Genomic DNA, 22,981 nt, shown 5'->3' on the forward strand with positions numbered 1-22,981 from the left:
TTTGCAAATGACATATTGGATCAAGGGTTAATATCCAAAATCTATAAAGAACTACCAAACTCAACACCTGAAAAACAAATAATCCAGTGAAGAAATGGGCAGAAGACATGAAAAGAAACTTTTCCCAAGAAGACATCCAGATGGCCAACAGATACATGAAAAACATGCTCAACATCACTCATCATCAGCGAAATACAAATCAAAACTACATTGAGATACCACCTCACACCAGTCAGAATGGCTAAAATTAACAACTCAGGAAACAAAAGATGCTGGCAAGGATGTGGAGAAACAGGAACCCACCTGGACTGTTGGCAGGCATACAAACTGGTGCAGCCATTCTAGAAAACAGTGTGGAGATTCCTCAAAAACTTTAAAATAGAACTAGTCTATGACCCAGCAATAGTACTACTAGGAATTTATCCAAAGTATACAGGAGTGCTGATTCATAGGGGCACATGTACCCTAATGTTTATAGCAGCACTTTCAACAGTAACCAAATTATGGAAAGAACCCACATGTTCATCAACTGATGAATGGATAAAGAAGATGTGGTTTATATAAACAATGGACTACTACTTGACAATGAGAAAGAATGAAATCCTGTCATTTGCAGCACCATGGATAGAACTGGATTATGCTAAGTGTAATAAGTCAGTCAGAGAAAGACAGATGTCATATGTTTTCACTCATACATGAAATTTGAGAAACTTAACAGAAAACCACAGGAGAAGGGAAGGAGAGAAATAGTTTCAAACAAAAAGGGAGACAAACCATAAGTGACTCTCAAAAACAGAGAAGAAACTGAGGGTTGATGAGGGTGAGGAACAGGGGAGGGGAAAATAGGTGATGGGCAGTGAGTATGACACTTGTTGGGATGAGCACTGGGTATTGTGTATAAGTGATGAATCACAGGAATCTACCCCTGAAACCAAGAGAACACTGTATACACTATATGTTAGCTAACTTTAAAATAAATTATATTTAAAAACAAATAAACAAATAAAATAATAAATTAAAAAAATCAATATTTATTTATTTTTGAGACAGAGAGGGACAGAGCATGAGTGGGGGAGGGGCAGAGAAAGAGGGAGACACAGAATCTGAAGCAGGCTCCAGGCTCTGAGCTGTCAGCACAGAGCCTGACGCGGGGCTCGAACACATCAACTGTGAGATCATGACGTGAGCCATAGTCAGATGCTCAACTGACTGAGCCACCCAGGCACCCCAAATAAAAAAATGTTTATGTTGAATACATGTTGAAAGAAAAAGAATTTGGATATATTGGACTAAATAAAAAATATATTTAAAAAATAATTTCAGTAGTTTTTAAATTTTTTTTAATATGGCTATTAGAAAATTTAAATGTGACCATATTTATGGCTTAAGCTATATACTCTATGACAGTGCTGTTCTAGATACTGGGCATATAGTATTGAATAATTTAGTGGTAGGAGACAGATAATAAATGAGAGATTTTAAATATCAAAACCATATAATCTTAGAATGCAAAATAGGTGTTGTGAAGAGTGTAAAAGAGGGGCATGCAGTGGAGAGGCACTCAGGCTTGAACAGAAAAAAAGGGGAAAAGAACATAAAAGTGTGTTGAGAGACAGTTTGGGGATGTAATTTGGAGGACAAGGTTACCAGATTTGGGGATACATTATGTTTAGGAGATGAGGGAAAAGGAAAGAGGAATAAATCTTAAACTTATCTGGGGATGATTATGAAAGCTACATGTGACACAGTTTATAAGGCACCCAATATAATGCTTGGAACATATGACTCTCAGAAAATGGCAGCTGTGCTGATGTTTGGAGTCTGAGGGTGTTCATGATGATGGTGAATAGTGCCGCCATGAAGGAGATCTCTCTGGCATGGATTCGATTACAATTTTAAGGTTGCTTCATCACCATCTAAATCTTAAAGTGATGTCCCAAACAGGCAATAAAACTTTTCATTTGGTAGATTTTGATATGTCCAGTGTTTTTAGACATTTGTCTTCTCGTCTTCCCAACTGCCTCTCAAGCCATCTTTGTTCTCTCTGGCACATCTGTTTATTGGTAACAATTTTGTTAGCTACTTCTCTTTGTTAGTGGGGCTTATCTAACTTATGTATTTATCCTCTCTCAGGAGCCCTGGCTAATTTCTCCCTTTTGGGGTCTTATAAGTACTGTTACCATCTGTTTAAATATTTCTTCAGTGACTGAAAAACAAACCAATGCCTTCCAAATACCAAATGCACACAGCGAATTCTATATCCCTCCTGAGTAGAAAATCTTCCTTCTCTCTTTCTTTTATTGTCAAAATGACCATTTCCCACCAGTACCATGGAAATGGAGGATTTTTATCCACTGAGTGTGTGGTTTCTATCCAAGTGACAGGGTATGTATCTTTCTAGTTAATGGTGGATGGTGGAAAACAACACTCATGCTGGCTTTAAAGTGGACTCTGCAGATGTAGACATTGCACCTTTTCCATAGGCTATCCCGACACCACCCACTTTTAGCCAGCAGAACACATCCTTATGTGGGCAAAGTCACACTATAACATGTTATTTCCACTATATACATATCAGTATTGGGTATGAACTTTATGCCCAGTGACATTTGTCTTTTCCTGAGACAAAGCAATAATGTTGATAAAAGAGCAAAGGGGAGGTTATTTTATGTGGGATACAGATTTGCATGACTGAGGTAGAATTGGTTAATGGATGGTCACTTCAAGTCATTCCTTCAGCAACTTGAGAATGTCTTGTTTATCAAGTCTCCTGTATGTATCCAGACCCATGGCAGACAATGGAGATGGAGGGAAGTATAATTCCTAAATTAATCTTGTCTTCAAGATGTTTTTGGAGAGATGATTCTAAAAAACACTAATAAGGGGCACACCTGGGTGGCTTAGTCAGGTAAGCATTGGAGCATGGCTCAGGTCATGATCTCATGGTTTGTGAGTTTGAGCCCTGCATCAGACTTTCAGTTCTCAGCACAGAGCCCACTTCAAATCCTCTGTCTCCTTCTCTCTCTGCCCCTCCCCCACCCATACTCTCTTTTTCTCTCCCTCTCTCTCAAAAATAAATAAACATCAAAAAAAGAAAAAAATACTCAAAAAACAAAGACCAAGATCTAATCAAAATTTACAGCACAGATACTAAGGATGGGGAGATGTCAACAGTGAAGAAGTAGGCGAAGTTCACAGAAATCTTGAAAGGGCTCCTGGATAAAATGGACCTTGACGTCTGGATGTGATTGAAATAGACTGGGAGGAGAGAGAACAGCATGACCTAAATGGAGTGGAACAGGACACATGGGAGAGACAGGGGAAGACAAGATTGCTCAAGACCCCGCAGTCAGGCAAGAAGCATGACTGCTGGGTCTTTAGGTCCCTATAAAGGAGGAAAAAAGGGAAAGAGACATTCTTCCTATTCCTGCCTCTTTTCAAAGTTAAATATCAGAGTATATGCAACAACATGCATCACACTGGAAACATTTTCATGTGTTAGACATTTCATCATACTACAGGGCATGCACTGAGAAGTTCAGTTACTTCTGCCTCTAGCAGGGGCTTTTGGATGGCTCTTGCCTGAAGGTGTAGCTTTGTAGCAGCTGCAGGTAGAGTTCCATGATAGCCTTAAAATGCCTTTAGCCAAAATAGACATCAATGACCAGCATTCCAAGGGTAGCCAGCTAGTACTCAGAGGAATTCCAAGTATTACAAAGGAGCCACATGAACAAAATGATTCACATTATTTTTTCCTTTCTCAATGGATCTTCCTCCAAGCAGAAAATGCCCAGAAAAAAAAAAAAGGAAAGTTAGGCTTCTAGTGTCATTTCTTTAGGCTTTTGAAATCATTTAAATGACATCTCTTAGGGTTTTTTTTTCTATAACAGCTTTATTGAGGTATAACTCATATATCATAGAATTCACCTATTTAAAGTGTGCAATTCAAGGGTTTTTGTATATTCAGTAGTATAACTATCACCAAATAAAGTTGAGCATCATCATCACTAGAAAGAAAGCCCCTTAGTGTTTGTTCCCAATCTTCCCTAACATCTCCCTCCCTGCTCTCCTACTCCTTGACAGTCACTAATCTACTTTCTGAATTCTAGATCTTTCTATTCTGAAAATTTAACATAAAGGGAATCATACAATATATGATCTTTTGTGATTGGCTTTTTTCACTTAGCATACTGTTTTCAAGGTTCATGTGTGTTGCGGGCATGTGTCAGCACTCAACAATTTTTTTTTCCTGTTAATATGCCATTGTATGGATACAGCACATTTTATTTACCTGTTCTTCAGTTGATGGCCACATGGGCTGTTTCCACTTCTGGGCTATTATAAAGTATACTGCTATGAATATTTATGTACAAATTTTTAGGTAGACATGTATTTTTATTTCTCTTGAATGGAATATACATTCATTTCTCATTTTTCATGGTAGCTATGCTGTATAAAGTCACCAACTCAGAATGAGTAAATACTGAGCCATTGCTTCTAGAGGGAATACAGGGTTAAGTGCCTGCAAGTTGCTGGTCACAAGACTTCTGTCCACGGATCAATACATAAACTTGTTTTATGTGTGTTTCTATTTAAAGATGCCTTATTTAATATATTCCTTACAAATGATTGATTATGTGTACTATTTCTTTGCAATAAAACCCTAGCTGAGAAGACTCTTACACTTTCCTGACTCTGAGTAAGATGGTAAATCCCACTGGCTTTTAGCTTTATAACAATGCTGTCAATTATGCTTTCACTATCCATTATTAGTTCATGAATCCACAAATTTAGCCACTTTTCCATCTTTCCCATAGCTTTGTCATAGAACTTTCTGGAGTGATTTTACATTCACATCAAATTTCCTCTTCCTTATTCTGGATGTACAGTATTATCAATTAATGTGGAACTCACAGCCAGCATCACCATTGCTCATGCCTGAATGAAACTTATTTAACACATGTGTTTACTGTGTAAAGCACACCATGATCTTCCTGTGCTTCCGAACACTAGACAGCACTTCAGCATTACTCTTGGGGATCATTTTAGGCAGTAAAATCACCAACAAAAAGCACAAAAATGCAAAAAATGTGGCACTAAATAGACCATGAAGATAACACTTGTTTATAATATAAAAGGTAAGAAGGCAGAACATCGCCTTGTTCAACCTCAGCTGGGATCATGTATGTCAGGTGACTCAAACTTTTGGTCTCTCCACACATGCCCGTGAATGATGACAAAAAAGCCATAAGTATTGATTTGTGTAACCACACGTAAGTATTTGCAAGTAGGTAAATTAACAAATGCCTTTGTGTGAATGACAAAGGTTGACTATACCTAGAAATGGAGTTGTTGGGTCATATGGTAACTCTATGTCTCAACTTTTGAAGATGGTTTTCCAGTGTGGGCTGCTGAATTTTACATTCTTGCCAGCTGTGTGAGGGCTCCTAATTCTCCACGTCCGTGCTAATGCTTTTTATTACCTGCCTTTTTCATTCTCACCATCCTGGTGGTTGTGAAGTGATGTCTCCTTGTGGTTAGATTTGCATTTTCCTGATGGTGAATGATGTCAAGCATATTGTTATGTTGTACTGGTCCTTTGTATATCTTTGTAGAAATGTCTATTCAGATCCTTTGCAAACTTTTAAATTTGTATTATTTTCAAATAAAGTAAGGAGACCAGTACCACACTTTCAATAATGGGCAGAATGACTAGGCAGAAAATTAATAAAGGAATAGAAGGACTGAAAAGACATAAAACAACTTGACCTAACAAACATGTATAGAATTGTCTAGCTCTCCCTTTGTTTCTGTCAGTTTTTGCTTCCTGAATTTTCTGTGTTGTTATATGCATGCATATATATAATTATTGCATCTTCCTGATGGCTCAGCACTCTAATCATTACACAATGTCCCTCTTTATCGCTAGTATAAATTTTGTTTTAAAGTTATACTTTGTTTGATAGTATAGCTGCTACAACTTTCTTGTGGATGCTGATTGCCTGATATAGCTTTTAAATCTTTTAACTTTTATCTATCTGTATCATTGAAGTTAAAGTGTTATCTCCCCTAGAAAACATATAGATTAGTCATATTTTCCTTTTTATCCAATCTTATCATTACTATATTTTGATTAAATTTATATTATTTTCAAATATAGTGTTATTTTTGCTGCAGTTGGATTTATGTCTACCATTTTACTTTTCATTTTTATGTAGTAATCGTGTCTTTTTTGTTCTCTTATTTCTTCTTTACTACTTTCTTTTGCCTGAAGAAAATATTTTGTACTGCCACATTTTAACTGTTTTAGTGACTATTCCATATATTATTTTGGACTTTTTCTCTAGTGGTTGCTTTAAGGCTTACCCTATACATCTTGACTTATCGGAAATTTATCCTAGCTTAATTGTACCCAGATATAGAAATGTTACTCCTGTATTGCTGTTTTTTCTGTTCCCCCTTTTTGTGCTATTATTATTATGCAAATTGGATCTATTTCTATTATAAACCCAGCATTATATTGTAATAATTGTTAATCTATGCAATTTTATATGTTTCAAAGAAGCTGAGAAAAACAACATGAGCAAGCTATATTTCAGCGTTTGTTATATTAACCTTCTTATTTACCCTTTCTGATTCTCGTCATTTGTTCCTGTGGATTTGACAATTTCAATATGGTGTCATTGCCTTGCTCTGGCACAGCTTTGCTTCCACCTACTCTCTTTAGTGTTGCTATTATCAATACATTATATTTGTATATGTTATTGTCCCAAATATAAAAAATAAATATTTTGCATATATACTCTTCAATTAGTTAATAAAAGAAAGAAGAGATTTGCATTTATACTGTTTTTATTTATAACTACATATTTGCCTTTCTTTTCTTTTCATAAGAATTTAAATTGTTTTCTGATGTCACTTGCTTTTAGCCTGAAGAATTTGATTTAGTATTTCCCATAAAGTGGATCTGTTAATAACAAATTCTCTTAGTTAAAAAAAAAATCTCTAAATGTCTTTATTTCACCTAAGTTTTTGAAAGTTTTTTTTTTATTTGTTTGATGGATTTCTTTTTCTTTCAGTGCTATGAATATGCTACCCTTCTGACTTCTGGCCTCTAGTGTTTCTGATATGAAATTAGCTGCTATTCTTATTGTGGTTCCCTTGTATGTGATGAGTTCTCTTACTCTGCTACTTCAGACTTTCCCCTTAGTTTTGGCTTTCAGCATTTTTACTGTGATGTTTTTGGGTATAGATAATTTTGTACTTATTCTGCTTGAATTTTGTTGCATTTCTTCGACGTGTATATGGATATTTTTCTTCAAATTTTGGAGGGTTTCAGTCGTTATTTCTATGAATTTTTTTTTCTGTTATTTTCTCTTTCTCTTCTTCTGGTATTACTATTTTATGCGCATGTTGGTATACTTAATAGTGTTGCACATTTCTCTGAAGATGTATTCAATTTTCTTTATTTTTTTTCTCTCTCCTCTTGGATTGCATAATCTCTATTGATATATCTTCAAGTTCACCAATTCTTTCTTCTGTAAGTTCACATCTATTACAAAACCCCTGTAGTGAATTTTTCATTTTATTTACTGTACTTTTTGACTTTAGAATTTCTATCTGATTCTTTGATGTAATTTCTGTTTCTTCATTGATATTCTTTTACTAAAATTTTTAAAATGTTTATTTATTTTTGACAGAGAGAGAGAGAGATAGAGCGCAAGCTAGGGAGGGGGCAGAGAGAGGGAGACACAGAATCTGAAGCAGGATCCAGGCTCCAAGCTGTCAGCACAGAGCCTGATATGGGGCTCAAACTCACGAACTGTGAAATCATGACCTGAGCCAAAGTTGGACACTTAATCAACTAAACCACCCAGGTGCCCCATTCGTTGATATTCTTTATTTGATGACACATCGTCATCACACTTTCCATTACTTCCTTAAGCATGATTTCCTGTAATTTTTTGAACACATTTGTAATTGTTCAAATCTTTGAAGTCTCTGTCAGTTAAATTTAACATCTGAGCCCTTACTGTTGTTTTCATGTGTGTAGGTTTCTTGCATTTTTTATAATCGTTGCTATTGTCAAGAACTGAATATTTTAGTTTATATATTTGTAGTGATGCTGGATACTGATTCATTCCTGTTCCAGGGTTTGTTTTTGTTGTTGTTTGCTTATTTATTTGTCCGATGTCTTGGCTAGGCTATTTTAATAGTGTATACTTTCCCATGATATGCAGCCATTACTGTCACTGCTCAGAGGCTCAGCCTTAGGAATGAGACAGTCACTGTGGGATGGCAGGGATTTGTATAGGACTCTCTTTGACTGTTTCTTTCTCTGATCTCTATTAAGCTGCCTGCCACTACTGGAATCATACTCCATCTTTTAGGCTGTGCTAATTGCTCGATGATTGCTCTATTGTTTTTGTCAATGCCCTGGAGTGTAAATGCTGCACACTGTGATCTAATTAAATATTGTATTTTTTGTGAGGCTAGTTTTTGAGTCAAGTCTTTGAAGTTTGTTCTGACTCCAGAAAGCCTCCCCTGAGCTATCTCCCTCATTCTCTCTGGTAAGTTAGCGAGCCTATGGTTTAGCTTGTTGCTCTAATGGAGCTATCAGCTTTCTCTTAATTGCTTACCACCAAAGTCTCCATTATTTTTGAGAGGAACCTTAGGTTTAAACCTTTCAATACTCTATTTCAAACAAAGTCAGTTCCTTTGGAGAGGGTTTAGGAACTTTCTGTTCTTATGGAAAAATTTCTGAGCCTTTGCTGCAGAGTAGGGAACAGGGACAGTGGCTTATTTGTACCAGAATGACAACCTTGCTTTATTAGCTAGGCAGAAATGGCAGGGTCTAGTCTTATCAGTTTGTCTCTCCTGACATTGAACCCCTGTCCTACAAGCAAGTTGAAGCAATTGCAGTCAGGGTCCCAAAATTCTTGGTCTGCTATGCCTAGTAGAGAACTTCTGTCCTAGGAATGAGGGTGGGTAGGGGGAAGAAAATATCTTATCTCTTGGCTACATTGCCAAGAATTTGTCTTCTGCATCTTGGAACTAAAGGGTATTAATGTTGGTGTTCTGCCTTCCTGATATGCCCTAACTGGAAGCTGATAGGAGAGGGAGCCCTATTTTCTTGACCACAGCCAGTCAGAATGGAGCTTCTATCATGCTTACCTGATGGTTGGTAGGGAGGGAGAGGGTTATTTCTAAAGTGCCATAGACTCTTGCTATTCTTACATATTTTTTGAATAAATATTTCTTAATTTTCTGTTTGCTCTTGGTATAATTTCCAGAGACTTCAACAATGTTTTTATTTTTATTTTTTAAAATAATCTTTAGCATTTATGGTTGTTTTCCTGAGAGTAATTGTACAGAATTTCTCACTCTGACATTCTGGAGGTGAAAGTCCTTCTGTTAAGATTTTGCATGCACCTGAAGGAGAATGAAGACAGTTATCTGAATTAAGTAAAAAAAAAACTTATAAAACATAAAAAGGACTTTCAAGACTTGAGTTTTGGCCACAGGCAGCCAGGGTTTTCCACCTTGATTGAATCCTCCTGAAAACTTCTAACCTTTGCAAAATGCTTTGACTATGCAGGCTTAGGATACTCCACAAACTTTTTTTTTTCTTTCAGCAATATTGACATTACATTGAAAAAGTGTGAAATTTGCCTCCAGTTTGAAACCCATAATTTAGGACAATATTAGATTCCCCTTCACTTATTTGATAGCTTGGGGCTAATTCTTTAATTCTTTAAGCCAGAAACTCTAAATGTATTCATTGAGGTCAGTTCATCAAACTTTATGGAATTTCTGCCCTGAGTCATATATCCATATTGCTCAGAGTGCAATGGGAGACTCCAGTAAAGATGATATGATCTGTACCTGTAAGAAGCCATTAATTTGGTATTTAGATAGCCAAGAATACACAATTAAATTCTAGCACTTTGCAGACATTTATTTGGTTAGTACTGAGATTCTTTCTGGGTAGTTGTGTCTCCACCAGAGTCATTAGAATAGTCAGAGTTGGTGGTCTTTATGGTTGCTTTATGTGAGGTATATTGGATCCTTCAGTAAATATCCAATAAACATGTCCTGCTGGCCTCAAAGGCTGCTTAACTTCTCAGGGCACTATTACAGTTTCTCTATTGTCAGACACTTACCCTTTCTTGGTCCTTCTTCTACAACTATGACATAGCTACATTTCCTGATATTTTCTTGCCTAACCATTGGTTCTTCTCTTCTATTATTCTTCTATTATTCTTATTTGATTCTTCTATATGATTATGTGAATGAGATTTCCCAGGAGAGCAGAAAGCTAGGAATATATATTAAAACTATGATGAAACTAACAAATTTTAGGACACAGTGTTCCCCTACTTGAACCCACAAGTTAGTTTATAAATTGCTGATTCCTCTGGTTCTTTTTATGGCCATCTTCCTGACAGTCTGAAAGTTTCTGGCTCACAACGTGACATCCTTGCATTATCTGTCTCCTCTTCTGATCTTCACATCATGCAAATTATTAATCCTACAAACCAACACTCAGTCCTGCTTATTCAGTAAACATCTGTAAGTCCCCCTGGGTGTCAAGCATTGTGTCAGGTGCTGGGGCTTCAGTACCTTCAGAGATGATTTCCTTGATCTTAAAGAAGTTTTGTAGGCTTGTAAGGAGATCAAATATGAAAAAAGACACATGTAATACTTCAGTGTTCTATTATAAAAGAAGTACGTACAGGACACATAGAGGACTCTAAGGTCAGTGCTCAATTTTGCAGGACAACAGAGGGAGGCAGAAAAAGCTTCATCTCAAGGAAGTGATGATTAAACTGAGCCATGAAGCAGATTCTAGAAAGACTGGATTAGACAAGAAGTGATGAGAAAGAGCATTCCAGGCATGAGAAAGGCTTGTTGATGAAAATCTACACAAATAGCCTTAATTTATGTTAGTGCTTTTGTTTGTTTGTTTGTTTTATTTTTTGTTTTGTTTTGTTTTGTTTCGTTTTGTTTTACTTTACAATTGGGAGAGTGTGAGTCTAATAGGAGACTGTATTTTCTTGAGTATACTATTTTCCTTTTTATTTTCTGAGTACCTTCTCCAATTCTCCTGGTCTCAACCTCCTTAAGAAGAGAGAAGAGAGTCATATTCATATAGCACAGCATCTTACATATATGGCAGGTCCTTAAAAATGTGTTGAATGAAGGAATATCATAAATTGATTGATCATTATCCAATTTAAATTCAGCTCTTTGCCCTAGAAACTATTTCTGAGTACACTTCATATACTGACACCAGCCACTTTGTTGGGTTTCTAGCATTTCTGTGGAAATGTCTACATCTTAGAACTACAGGGAGAAAGGCTAGGCTTGGCTGGCACTTTTGATAGAAACGCAGAAGGGATGCACAGATTGTAAATAGGTGTAAAGTGTAGGTTAGGTTTTGGCTTATGATCTTGTTCCTAATTTTAAGAAAAATGATGTGCTTTGACTTATGTATAAGAAGGTGAAAAATGAGTAATTTAAGTATCCACTTTCACTTTGACAACCTTTCTCTCTTTCTTTCTTTCTTTCTTTCTTTCTTTCTTTCTTTCTTTCTTTCTTCTTTTTTATATGCAAGGCCAATATCCTCTAACATATAGGGTAAAGTACCAGTTGGGTCTTTCAGCCCTCATGAGGTATCCACTCCTTATTTACTGGGCTCAAACCCTTCAGTAATTTCCTGATTTGTAATTTCCTGATATTCCTGGGCTTTACCCCCTGCATGGGTGCTGTGGCGTCTCCTAGGCCTGGTTGCAGAAGTAGGTGACGAAAAACCAACTCTTTCTGTACTGCTTAGTCCAGTTAGTTTCCACAGTATATACCACAAAGGTGTAAAAGTGTTGGTGATTTTTTTAATTTTAACTGAGTGTAAGGGGAAAACTCAAAGTAACTCAAAGCTTTAAATCATCAGCAAGGATCACTCAGTGGACACAGCCTCATGCCTTACCCAGGTTTCTTGCCCTAAGTGTTTTCTCTGTCCAGGAAAGGACCTTTAGGGGAGCTCCTCGTCTGTATACAGGATCTATTTCCTCAATGGCCCCCCACCTCCAAAAGGAACATTTCTTAAATCTCACCCATTAACTCTGATAAAAGGGTTGGGGAGACACACTAAGATTTAATAATCTGAGGTCAAGAGAATAAATGGCAGTAGGTGCCCCCACACCCCTCACTACACTTCTCCCAAAGACGAACATTAATTATGAGAGCTATTACCGATGAATGCCATAAGGAGGAAGGAGTTAGTTTTCCGACTGCCATTTAATTTGCAAGGCAACATCTCTCTAGCAGTCTGGACATCTTACTGTTCTGCAGAAAATATATAATTCCCTTTTCCCATCCTAGCCCCACCTTCATCCTCTCCTCATGCTATTTTACATTGCATTCTTTGAGCCTGCTTGGAATAAGAGAAGGGGCTATTGTGGGGCCAGATCCTCATCCAAGGCTGCTCTTTAACAAAAAGATGCTTTGCTATGACTATTCCACTGAGGATTAGATTAACTCCTTATCTGAGTCTGCCTTTCTCTCAGTCTCTAGGCAGGAGGAGAGCCCAAATTTTCATTTTCCCCTTGTATAATATAGGCAATTGGTGATCTTTGTGCACAATAGCCAGGTCACATGATCTGACAAAGGATTTATTTTTTTCTGAATCATGATTCATTTCCATTGTCTTACAAAAGAATAAAAATCAAGCTGGATTTAAGTATTCTGTGCCATATTTAACTAATCACCTTTCCCAAAGAAAAGGAAATTACACACACTCTCCTAGAAAATTCAGCCAGCATGGTCATCATAGCTTTATGATATACACTCAAGTTAATTATGAAAAATGTTCAACTTCCTAAAGAAATCTTAAAAAAGAAAATCTTGAACATGTGGCCATGTATCCTGGTGAGGCTAAAATTGGTGAAAGACAGAGCTGAATGCCAAATGATAATTTCTGCTAAATAATTCAGGTCATCTGAACTCTGATATTTTACTTACTTTAATGAGCATAATGGGTGCAATTAGAGACCATTTCCCTCATGGTGCCAGACACAGTGTGCTCTCACCTAATTGTGGGCCCTGTTTTTCTTTGGACAACTCATATCTGCGCATGTGTCTTATATTCCCTGTGTCTGGCAAGAGTAGCCACCAAATAAATGTAGGTTGAAGTCAGTAACTGAAAATGTTTGATAATGATTATCATGAATAAAAAAATGTTGCAGAGCAAAAACTAGACAATTCAATAAGAAAGTTTTTGGTACATCTCATTTGCAACAGAATGGAATGGGGAAAAAAAGAAATTTTAGGACTTCGGGTTCTCGCTAATGTTTTCTCTCTCTCTCTCTTCTTTGCAGGGAAGTGATGCTGATATGGTGGATAAGAATAAGTGCTGTACACTCTGTAACATGTCCTTTACTTCGGCAGTGGTGGCTGACTCACATTATCAAGGCAAAATCCATGCCAAAAGGTTAAAACTGTTGCTAGGAGAGAAAACCCCATTAAAGACAACAGGTATGTGTATGAAAATGATCATGGGAGATACTGAAGTCCAGGAACCATGCCTATCCCATTAATTGTGCTTCTTCTTCAGAAGAGGCTGCCTGAATAGAACCTAATGGTAGATAGCCTTCAAAACCTAAAGGAATGGGACAGCAGACTTTGCTGTCATCAGAGGGTTATATATAATTGCACATTCTCATTCTCTCACCCTGGCTCCTTCAGATTAATAATTCAGCAGCTGGCATCTTTTGCAAGGCTGTTTACATCCTGCAAGATGTTGTCTATCATATTTATCATATATTATATAAGATACTATACCTATTACGTAAGGAATGCTATTCTTCTTAGCTTCAGTGTGTAATCCGTATGGAATGGGTAGTGTATTGTGTAGAGTGGGTATATTCACTGTCTGTCTCAGTATGATGCAGGATATCATCCTGCTCTTATCTTGGTGAGGGTGTGGAGGAGGAAAACTGTGGTCTTTAAAATGCTTCTTTGCAGACAACTAAGGTATCCCCCCACTGAGGTGACATATCTTTTGTCTATGATTCCAGCCTATTAACTTCGACAAGAAGAAGCTTAATTATTGATAAAAGATCATTTGACCCTGTAATTGCTTAACTAAAATAATTCTTCATAAGTGTATCAAATTATGAAACTAAACTACTGTTGATGTTGAATCAAGTTAGACTATTTGGACAAGGTTTAAATTATGGCGAGGATGTTACTAGCCTGGGTTATAATCCCAAGAAGCTGGGGATATATTTCATGATGTCTACTCTTCCAATGCAATTAAAATTTAGCAGTGCATTTTATCTTTTTGTCTAATGAATCATGCATAAATCGTGGGAGTAATTATTTTTTAAATGGTATTTTGGAGATTGGAGAGAGCCTAAAACAATACTTGGCTTTTATTCTCGCCAGTGTTTTCCTTAAGAAAAATATCTTCTTTCACCTAGAGAATAGCAAGGAATCTTTTCACTATATTTTTCTACCTAGTTTAACTGAAGGATATTGTTTTTGTGAAGGTGGCTATGACATTCAGATACAGGACGGGGTTGCGAAACACCTGAAATCTGGAGCCGAGCTCAGCTTGTTCCTGGGCACACTCTGTGTGTTAGCATTTTATAAGCAGCCACTCAGTTGAAACTCCTTATTCCTGCTCTCTTAAAGGTTGGATATTCACCTTGTAACCTACTCCCCAACAAATTTCTTAAAATAGACACCTCAAAGAAACCGTCACTGGAAAATTTCTACCTGTTTTCCACGAATGAGTAACTAGCCCATTTGTTCTTTCTGCCTAAGCAGAGAATTGCTGTTAAATTTAATTTTGGAGGTAGTGATGGGAGAGGAGAAGCTGGATCTTTGTTTATCATGTCAATTAGCAAAGGGGAGAGTTATTCTTTCTGTAAGGAAAAAAAACACCACATGGCACAAATGGTTCTTTGTGAATTTAAATACATCCTCCAGATAAGCAAGTACCAGTTTGTTTTTCTGAATTCAAATACCCTCCGAGCTGGTAAATATAACTTGGGGGTAATTTGTTAGTTCCCAACAGTATATTCCCAAGGAAAAATCAGGAGCACTTAAACTGCACCCTTTACTCAATGACTTTGTCTTGGTGTCCACAGAGCTGGCCCAATCCTCAGTATGAGCAAAATCACATTGCCAGTTAGGGAAGAAGGGGAGGGAGGGAGGGTGGGGGGTAAGTAGCTTGATCCACTTGTGGCTTGGGGCTGAGAAAACAGATTTCAGTTGCCTTATGCCTGCATCTCCCTCTCTCAACTAGCTCATGGTTCTCGGGCTGCACATCCCCTTCTGTAGCTCAGGCTCTCACCCATTCTCTCGGAAGCTGCTTACAGCAGAAAGGGTCTTGGAAGATGGCAACACCAAACAGAATTAGAGGGTCTGGGAGGCTAAATTGGTCCCTGGGCTTGGGTTAGTGTCGACCCAGCTGCTGGCAGGGAGCAGAGGAAGCAGTGTATCCTTCTAGAGCCAGATGAGTCATTAGGTACAAGTATAAGCAGAGAGTAGGCATTGGGAGGTGTGGCACGGGATAAGGATTTGAGGGCTTAATAGGAGAGTGGAACCTAGCAACAGAGAATCTGGATACAGAGATCCTGCAGAGACTCAAGCTGGGTACCAGCATCGGGAAAGTCTGGCAGGTGGTAGCAGGGCCCTGGCTGCAGGCTGGTGAAAGTAAAGGCTGTTGAGAGAGTGACAGGACACCATTATTTAAGACAAGAGTACTGAGCTGGAAGTCAAGTATAAGGAACAAATCAGGAACCTGGTTTCCAGACCAAGGATATATAGGTTGAGGCTTGGTCTTACACACAAATTCAGTTACTGCGAAGTAAGGATAAGGACCTAGAGGCACCAGAAAAGAATACCCAGTCATGGGCTTCCTGAGCTACTAAGCTCAATCCCTCCAGTTTGTGAATAGAGTCAGGATTGCCTGACGTTTTTTCTTGCTGCCGGAGGCCAAGCCCAGTGGCCATTCTTGAAGGATATCACCCTCGAAGCTGTGGCTGCCCGATGCACATCTAAGAACTTCTCTGCATACTCCATCAGATTGGCTTGAAATTATTTCTGTAATGAAAACCAAAGGAAAAAAAAAGAACACATAAAACCCAACCAACTGGATTAAGGTGCTAGAGAGAAGCGAATCCCCTGCTCGGGGATGCTGTGTAAGTTACCTCTCCAAGAATAACAGGCTCTTGAACCAGAGCGATTTCTGGGTAGGGATAATTGAAACACAAGTCACTGCTTCCCCCAGCTACTCCGTCTGATGAGGGTGAGCAATCGGTATCTGTGAATCATTACCTTTCCACCTACGCAAGATGTGCTTTGATCAAGCATCAACTCGATATCCTGCAGAATTATTGCAGTTTGAGTTGTCTTCTCCAGATGGGAGCATGTTTACTAGAATTTCTGAAAAGCTTGACAGACCTGCTGGGACAAATACCAGTTCCCATTCTTGTTGCTTAGTGCGTTTCAGAATCTCTTTTCCTGTTCATGCTTTTCTAGGTCCTGCTCCAAGATGAAAGCTTGAGGAGAATTCTAGGCCCACCCTGTTCTCATAGGGTCAGTGGACCTCAGCATGGAGGTCTTGGCCAAATCAGAGGCTGACTACCTGCTGTAGTCAGGTCATTTGCCACACTGTGAGAAGGATTTAGAGGAGGTGTAGGTCAGAGGCCAGAACAGTGAAGGTCATGAAAATCCTCTCTTTAGGGAGAGAATAAAGGAAACAGGGGTGGTTTACCATGGAAAACAGATTGCTCAGGGGCAAATCTTTGGAAAGTCATCATGGGAAAAAAGAGATTTCTGGTGTGTGTGTGTGTGTGTGTGTGTGTGTGTGTGTGTGAGAGAGAGAGAGAGAGAAAGAGAGAGAGAATGTGTGAAAACATGTGACTATGTATGAGAATATGAGTGTGTGCATGAGTGTGAGTGTGTGAGAATATGTGTGTGTGATTGAGAGTGTGTATATGTGTGTGCATGTGGGAGTATAGAGAGCATTTGTGAGAATATGAGAAAGTGTATATGTATGAGTGTGAGAATATGTGAATGTGTGTGTGAGGGAATGTGTGAGGATATGTGTGTGTGTGAATGTGTGTGAGACTATGTGAGAGTGTCTGTGCATGTGTGAGTGTGAGACTGTGAGCATATGAGAGTGTGTGTTTGCATGTGTGCATGAGTGTGAGAGAATTTGTGAGAATATGTGAGAGTATGTGTTTGTGTATGTGTGTGTGTGCATGAATGTGACTGTGTGTGTGAGTGAGGGAGTGTGTGTGTGAGCTTGGATGCAACAAATGTACCCAATGAGTAGGTAGAACATTAAAGAGTCAGATCTGAGCTCAAGATAAGAAAAAGATTATTAAGATTCAGAGATACTAGATTTCTGTAATGAAACCAAAAGGAAACCCAACCAACTGAGTCAGGATGGCGGAGATGGCAATGCCTGCTCAGGTACTCTGTGTAAGCTGCCCCTCCCAGAGTAACAGGTCCTAGAGCTGACATAGGACTGGGGCGTGATGGGTGACAGGGGGTTGGGGAGGGGTGTTGAAGCAGAAGCTGGCTGATACTCCACAGGGCATTTCCTCAGGGGTTCCATCCCAGGACATTGGCCTAGATGACATTTAAAATCCTTCCAACCGGATTCTCAGCCTGATACTACCTGAAGGCTTGACCCACTGAGCCGATAGGCAGAAAGAATGTTGGCCTGGGAGTTGGGAGATAGGAGCCCAGGCCCCAGCTTGGCCTAAGGTGCCGTGTGATCTCTGCTAGGTTCGTTCTCCTTTCCAACCTCAGTTTTCTCATCTGTCATTTAAATCTAACACTGGATGTGTTTACCTCACAGGCCCTTTTGCAGAGCAAACAATAGATTTAAAGAGCTTTGGAAAGTAGAAGGTGAACATGTGGTAAATAAGTTGATGGGGGTGCAGCCCAACTCCTTTCTTCTACCAAAGACTGACTTCCTGGTTAATGTGGGGTTGTTCAAATACTACCTCGGGAACAGCACACAGGGACATTGTGTGTGTATCCTTGGAGGCAAGTCTTTCTGGGATGAGTTCCATGAACCGAAGCAGGGCCTGGCACAGGAGCTGCCCACTGGAGTGAAGCAGCGCTGGTGGGCATGGGGGGAAGGGCTGGCCATGGAGCTGAGGAGACTGCTGGGCGGGAAGGGGAGCTATCGGGAGGAGAGAGACCCTATCACTAAGCTGGGGGCAGGACCCTGGATCTGGAACTGGTAAGTGGCAAGTAGATGCAATAGTAAATCATTTTTAGGATGAGAACTCAAGATCTCTGGAGGATAAAAGGAGGAACCAGACACCCCACTGAGAGCCCTGAGAGGGCATAGATCTCAGAGATGTGGAAGAAGCTCTGTTAGCAAAGCGAAACGCAGAATGATAAAGGGCCAGAGGCTGATGCCAAACCTTAGAGGTCAGGCTGCATCTGTTTTAGTTCTGCATCTGTAAGGCTGGGATCTGGCCCTGGAAGCCCCTCACAGGGAGCTGAGTCTGTGGGTGAAAGTGAGCACTTCCAACAGAATGAGGAGGACAAGTAACCAGACAGAGCCATGCACTGCCTGATAGCTTCATTCTGGGGTCCTGTGCACTTCGCTGTACTTTTTCCCACGTGGCTGCCTGGGTGGCCTACAAGGGTACGTTCGATGACTGCAGATCTGCCAGTGATCGAGCCCCCAGGGCAAGATCACTGACTGTGGGAGACCAAACAGTGGTTTCTAAAGATGTCCATGTCCCAGTCCCCAGAACCTATGAATATGCGTTACACAGCAAGGAGAAATTAAGATTCCCTATGGCATTAAGATTTCTGACATCTAGAATGATAATGTAATAAGGTTGTTGTAAGCCACTAAAATTATGGTAGTTTGTTAACTGCAGCCACAGGATAGACACTGACCTAAGTAAGCCCTTGGCCAAAGAAGGCACTTCCATATGTACCTCTCACATATCCACCTTGGGGAACCTCAAGTGCAATGTAGACAGCGCTCACATAACTCTTGTCAGGGGATTGCCTGAGGGGCAAAAGGTCTGTCTTTGTGTCAGAGTCTATTCCCGAAACACAATTTAATACTATACTGTATAAAACTTCTGGTCTATTTCCTATGATGTCAAGGTGAATTTATTTTTTTTAAATAATTTTTTTTAGTGTTTATTATTTGTGAGAGAAAGATAGACAGAGCATGAGCTGAGGAGGGGTGGAGAGAGAGGGAGACAGAATCCAAAGCAGACTCCAGGCTCTAAGTGGTCAGCACAAAGCCTGATGCAGGGCTCGAACTCAGGAACCAAGAGATCATGACCTGAGCCAAAGTCAGACATTTAACTGACTGAGCCACCCAGGGGCCCCAAGGTGAATTTCTTTTCCTAGCGTGCAGGAGCCTGTACAAGTTAACTTTTCTATACCTCCAACCTCATTTCTTCTATCTTCTCTACACACAGGCCAAACAGGTCTCCTGCATCATCAGCCCTCTGTGTCTTCCCTCCTACCGTCCTATATCCAAGATGCCCTTTTCCCTCTACCTGTTGTAGATCTCAATACATTCATCTTCCAAGGCTCAATTCAGGTCTCATGCCATCTCTGAAATCTATCACGGCTGCTGGCAATACGAGTATGGCATGGGCTTTGAAGTTGGACATATCTGGGTCCCATCCTTTATTAGCAGAGGACTTCACTTGCCTCAGCCTCCTTTTCCCAATCTGTACAGTGGGTATAATGCTATTACTTATGTCAAGGGTTTTCCGTGATAATTACACAAGCTGATTAATAGATATAAAATGCTTATCACAAGGAGCTCAACCAATCTTAGTTCTGTCCACTGAGGAAATGGAGCTATTTTTATTTATTCTCCCCTGAACTCTGTGCCATATAATTTTGCACTTAAAATATCTTACTGTCCATTGTCCAAGGCCGTGTCCCTTGGGTGAGTTTTCTTCACCCATTGGTCTATAAGCACTCTTCACAGAGGAACCACATCTCCACAGTTATTCTGAATTCTGCCACATTCCCGTACACAAGCTTGCCTGCCATGTTCTTCCCCATGACAGAGAGTGACAGAAAAATGTAACCTGGTGTTCAGTCCATGCTTGAGGACAAGTACAAGCGTACAAGTATGGGCTAGGGTATGAGGTCACAGAAACCTGGGGGAAGAGAGGAATCAAAACAGCCACAGAAATCTGCCAAATGAAACATTAATCCAGGGTGATTGGACAGACAGGAGGAAGGGTAGAGCTAATAGAAGTAAGCAGGAGACCATATTTGAACAGAGCTTAAATTGGAGGATGGGAGAAATAGTCTGAATGCTCAAAAGGCTGGCCACTGAGGCTTTGGATTGTATGCTGGGGGCTTTGGATGTGTGTTAGGAGGGAGCTAATAAAGGTGCTGTCCTGGCTCTCCAGGTTGTGGACTAGCTGATAGCAGTGGTATTAGGAAGAAGCACAGCCAGTGCACAGGCTGGGGGTGGGGGCAGATATGAGCTGTGAGCCCTGAAGATCTCAAGGTAAGGATGAGGGAAAATCAGGAGGTGGGGAGGAAAGTTGAGTTGGGAATCCAAGGGGCATCAGACATGTCAGGTCTGACAAGCAGGAAGAACAAACTCAGGGCTGGGTGACTCTGCAAAATCCATCATTGTCTGTGGCCTCAATTGCCCTAGCCTCATGTAAGGCAGTGCATGAGCTCAACAGATGCTTGTAGGTTTGTCACTGATGCTTCAAGAGGTGGCTGTGGGAAGTCTTGGCTGGCTCACAGTGGAGCTTCTCATTGAGTAGAGGTTCAGACAGCTCCAGTCCTTCTAGGTTTTCTGGCCAAAGGTAGTTCATATTATGTGGAGCATGGGTCCTTCTGCTGGTGATTGACTCACCCAACAAAGCTGGAATTCTCAAACAGAAAATGTCCACCCTAAGGGATAGAAGTAATTTCTCTGTCAAAGTTGAAATTCCCTCTTTGGGTATCTGCTATAAGGGAATTCATAGCATGGAGGGTTTCTTTTTAAGTTTATTTATTTTGAGAGAGAGGAAGAGAGAGCATGCAAGGAGTGGCAGAGAGAGAGGTACAGAGAATTCCAAGCAGGCTCCACACTGTCAGTGCAGAGCCTGACACAGGGTTCGAACCCATGAAATGCGAGATCATCACCCGAGCTGAAATCAAGAGTTGGATGCTTAACCAACTGAGCCATTCAGATGCCCCATAATATGGAGGTTTCATTTCATTATTTTCTTAGCTTAGTTCCCCTTAACAAACATCTTGTGTCCTGAGAATAAGAAAGTGAATAAGACACTCCTTGCGCTCCAGAGGCTCCCCATGTAGTAGGAGAGAACACAGGCACTGGAAAACAATATATGACACAGTGTGAATGTTTACAAATACAATAGGATATTGAAGAGAGGTCAAACTAATTGTGGTTGGAGATGTCTGAAAAGAATTTATGAGGAGAGACCTTAAGTAAGGCCTTAATAACCATCTAACCAGTGGGGATTGTTAGGGAAAGGTCTCAATTCCTCAAAGGAATCCTTTTTCTAGACCGGGGTTTCTCACTCAGCAGTATGACATTCTCAGTTGGGGGAGGGGCTGTTCTGTTTAGCAGCATCCCTGACCTCTACCCAATAGATTCCAGAAGAGCCCCACTAGTTGTAACAATAAAAAAAATGTCTCTAGACATTGCCAAGTGCTTCCTAGTGGGCAAATCTGACTCTAGTCAGGAACCACTGATCTAAATCAGGGATTAGGAAACTTTGGCCTGAGGACCAAATCTGACCTGCTGCCTACTGTCTGATCTGACAGCCAAAAGTGTTTGTTTGTAAATGGTTTAAAAAAAATCAAATATTTCGTGACAGAGGGAAAGTATATAAAATTCATATTTCAGTGTCCATAGATAAAGTTTTATTGGGACACTACCATACACATTCACTTACCTTCAGTCAAGACCATTTGGGGGCTACACTGGCAGAGCTGAATAGTTGTGACAGGATACATATGGTCCACAAAGCCTAAAATATTTGCTATGTGGTCTTTTCCACAAAAGGTTTGTTGATCCTGACAGCGAATGATCTCAAGGAAGAGGCAGCACAGAGAAAATGGTGCTGGTGTGGGTTTATACACAAAATGCCAGCATTTTCCTGGGCTGTACACCTGTGAGGAGCAGGGGAAGCACTGGAACAGGGATCAATGGATTGATGTGACTGAGGGCAGAGAAATGTTTGAGACCTCTACATTGGGGAGGTACTCCGAGAGCTGAGAATGAAGAAAACCCAGGGTCTTCCCCTTGTTGAGAGCAAGAAAGGTCTCCAGAGAAGCTATAAGACTTGAGTGACAGCTAATGTCTCCAATAGGTCTAAAATTCTAAGATATTTGTGAAAACTAAACAGATAAATATTACCCAGATTTTGCCAACATCCTAATATAGTTGTAATTCCTGAGTTTTAGTACTTATTTGAAATCTATCATCCAAACTATATTAGTTTCCTAGGGCTTATGCAACAAGTTATCATAAGTTGGGGGGCTTAAAATAACAGAAATTATTCTGTTATAGTTCTGGATGTTGAAAGTCCACGATCAAGATGTGGGCAGGGCTGTGCTCTGTCTGAAAGCTCTAGGGAAACCTCCTTCCTTGCCTCCTCCTACCTTCTGGTGGCTGCTGGCTTCCCTTGGCATTCTAACTTTGTGGCTCCAATCTCATATGCCCATCCTCTCTGTATATCTCTGTGTCCTTCCTCTTACTTTAAAGACACCAGTAAGGCCCACCCTCATTCACTATGACCTCCTCTCAGCATAACCAATTACATCTGCAAAGACCTGGTTTCCAAATAAGTTCACATTCTGAAATTCTGTGTGGACATGAATTTGAAATGTGAGGGGGGGCACTATTTAACACCTTACCCAAGCCAACTTCTTTTAAGTGATGGTACATGACACAGGTCACAGGCCCTAATATTATGCTTGCTAG

General features: G+C 39.9%; 1 protein-coding gene across 1 annotated transcript in view; it reads left to right on the forward strand.

Annotated features, from left to right (window-relative positions):
- ZMAT4 (zinc finger matrin-type 4) overlaps nt 1–22,981 on the forward strand; it is a 347,902-nt gene that overhangs the window by 176,132 nt on the left and 148,789 nt on the right. The window contains exon 4 of the mRNA XM_047856658.1: nt 13,377–13,533. Within this exon, the coding sequence (XP_047712614.1) occupies nt 13,377–13,533 (157 nt within the window). The remainder of the gene's footprint in view (nt 1–13,376; nt 13,534–22,981) is intronic.

The sequence above is a fragment of the Prionailurus viverrinus genome, chromosome B1 (assembly GCF_022837055.1).
Source record: "Prionailurus viverrinus isolate Anna chromosome B1, UM_Priviv_1.0, whole genome shotgun sequence".
NCBI classification, from domain to species: Eukaryota; Metazoa; Chordata; class Mammalia; order Carnivora; family Felidae; genus Prionailurus; species Prionailurus viverrinus.